The following is a 2,056-nucleotide window of genomic DNA, read 5'->3' as shown; positions in this document are numbered from 1 at the left end:
GCACATCCATCTGGGTTCTACTTAGGTTTTCAGGCTTTCCCTAAAGACACATACTATGTATTTTATATGTCATATTTCTTATGATTAGTCAGCTGAAACTAGTCCTCATTTTTGACATATTAGAGGCAAAAGAAATTAGGGCTCCTTAGATATTCTGAACTCGGTTACTCAGAAAATTATTGAAAGGAAAAAAAACAATAAGTAGAAAGAAATACTAATAATTAAAGAGACTTTTTTTGGCACTCTGGCAGGATTGAGGACTCTATCCTGCAATCCTGACCTGGGTCTCTGCCCCTGACACCCAGGGGACAAGGGAGGGGGTGGATGATGATGTGGTCAGGCAGCATCAGGAGGACAGTCTTGTACCTGACATGGTCTGTGGAAGTGCAGGACAAGACATGAACGTCAGGAAGCACAGGACACTGGGCCTGACCCCAACGGAGATGCTCCTCTCTCCAGTCACTCTCCTCCCTTGCCCCCCTCTCTGTCACACAGCAGCTGCCTCCTCAGAGCCCCCTTCACCTCCTTGTTCCTGAGAGTGTAGATCAGGGGATTCAGGAGTGGGGTGACTATGCTGTAGAAGAGGGTGAGGAACTTTCCCTGGTCCTGGGACGAGCTGTTTCCAGGTTGCATGTACACGTAGATGATGTTTCCATAGAAAAGCGAAACCACCGTGAGGTGGGATCCACAGGTGTTGAAGACTTTCTGCAGGCCTGATCCAGATCGAATTTGCAACACGGCCCTCACGATGCAGCCATAGGAGATGAGGATGAAAATCAGGGGTATCAGCACAATGATCACCGACAGGACAAAGAGGGTTCCCTCGATAGCTGCTGTGTTGACACAGGCTAAGCGGATGAGAGCTGGTAATTCACACACAAAGTGGTTTATTCTGTGGTGCCCACAGCGGGGAAGGTGCATGGCAATAGAGGGCATGACCAAGGAGTTGGCCACCCCCAAGCCCCAGGCCACTAAGACCAAGTGCGTGCAGAGCCGTGGGTTCATGATGACCATGTAGTGCAGGGGCTTGCACACGGCCACAAAGCGGTCGTAGGCCATGACTGCCAGGAGCAGGCACTCTACTGTGCCCAGGCCCAGGAAGAGGAAGAGCTGGATGGTACAGCCTGTGTAGCTGATGGTCTTATCACGTCCGTGGAGGTTATAGAGCAGCTGCGGGATGGAGCTGGTGGTGACGCAGAGATCCAGGAAGGACAGGTGGGTGAGGAAGAAGTACATGGGCGTCTGGAGGTGTGGGTCCAGCCGGGACACAAGGATGATGGTGCTGTTGCCCACTAGGGTCAGGAGATAAGCGACCAAGATGACCACAAAGAGGACCCTCTCCAGACGGGGGCGGTCAGAGAACCCCAAGAGGATGAAGTGTGCCTGGGTGCTATCATTGGTTCCATCCATGCCTGCACCTGAAGAGAATGTCGACACTGGTCACGTCACAGGTCGTGTAAGGGACAGTGGCAGGAGACCAGGCAGTCATCTCTTTCTGTCCTGTTGTCCCCAGTCACCCAGTAACAGTGACGCGCGGGATCCCTCGCTCATCTCCGTCTGAGAGCGAATTTACAAACAGTGACAGCGTATGAACTGTCAAGTTACTAAATCAAATTAAATGTATCTGTGGCTTCTCATCTGCAGTTATTCCCCAAAAATAACAATTTAGAGAATTGGAACACAAAATCTGATATACTGTGATGTTATGTGTTTTTGGTCAGAAACAATATATGTATTTTTTGTATTTAATTAGAAAAAATAGGGAAGTCCTCCAGCCACCCCAGCCTGTCTCCTCCGCGCCCCAGCTCCTGACCTGGCTCCCTAACTGTGGCCCGCCCTCGCAGGTACCGTCCCAGACCCTCAGCTCCGCCCTCCCTGCCCCGCTTCCCGCCGCCTGGACTCCCAGAGACCCTCCAGCCACCCCAGCCCGTCTCCACCGCGCCCCAGCTCCTGACCTGGCCCCCTAACTGCGGCCCGCCCTCGCAGGAAGACACTGGGGGCGTGTCTGTATCTTAGTGGGCGTGGTCTAAAAGTGGGCGTGGCCTCCTCTCAGAGC

At 52.6% G+C, this 2,056-nt stretch overlaps 1 protein-coding gene across 1 annotated transcript; it reads right to left on the bottom strand.

The window, feature by feature from the left end:
- Nucleotides 1–459: 459 nt before the first annotated feature.
- LOC101545421 (olfactory receptor 2W3-like) lies at nucleotides 460–1,410 on the bottom strand. The gene has a single exon (XM_012933428.2). It carries the CDS (start codon nucleotides 1,408–1,410, stop codon nucleotides 460–462), a length of 951 nt encoding a protein of 316 aa, XP_012788882.2.
- Between the last annotated feature and the right edge of the window lie 646 nt (nucleotides 1,411–2,056).

This window comes from Sorex araneus, chromosome 2, assembly GCF_027595985.1.
Source record: "Sorex araneus isolate mSorAra2 chromosome 2, mSorAra2.pri, whole genome shotgun sequence".
NCBI classification, from domain to species: domain Eukaryota; kingdom Metazoa; phylum Chordata; class Mammalia; order Eulipotyphla; family Soricidae; genus Sorex; species Sorex araneus.
This window is presented reverse-complemented; position numbering and strand designations above follow the sequence as displayed.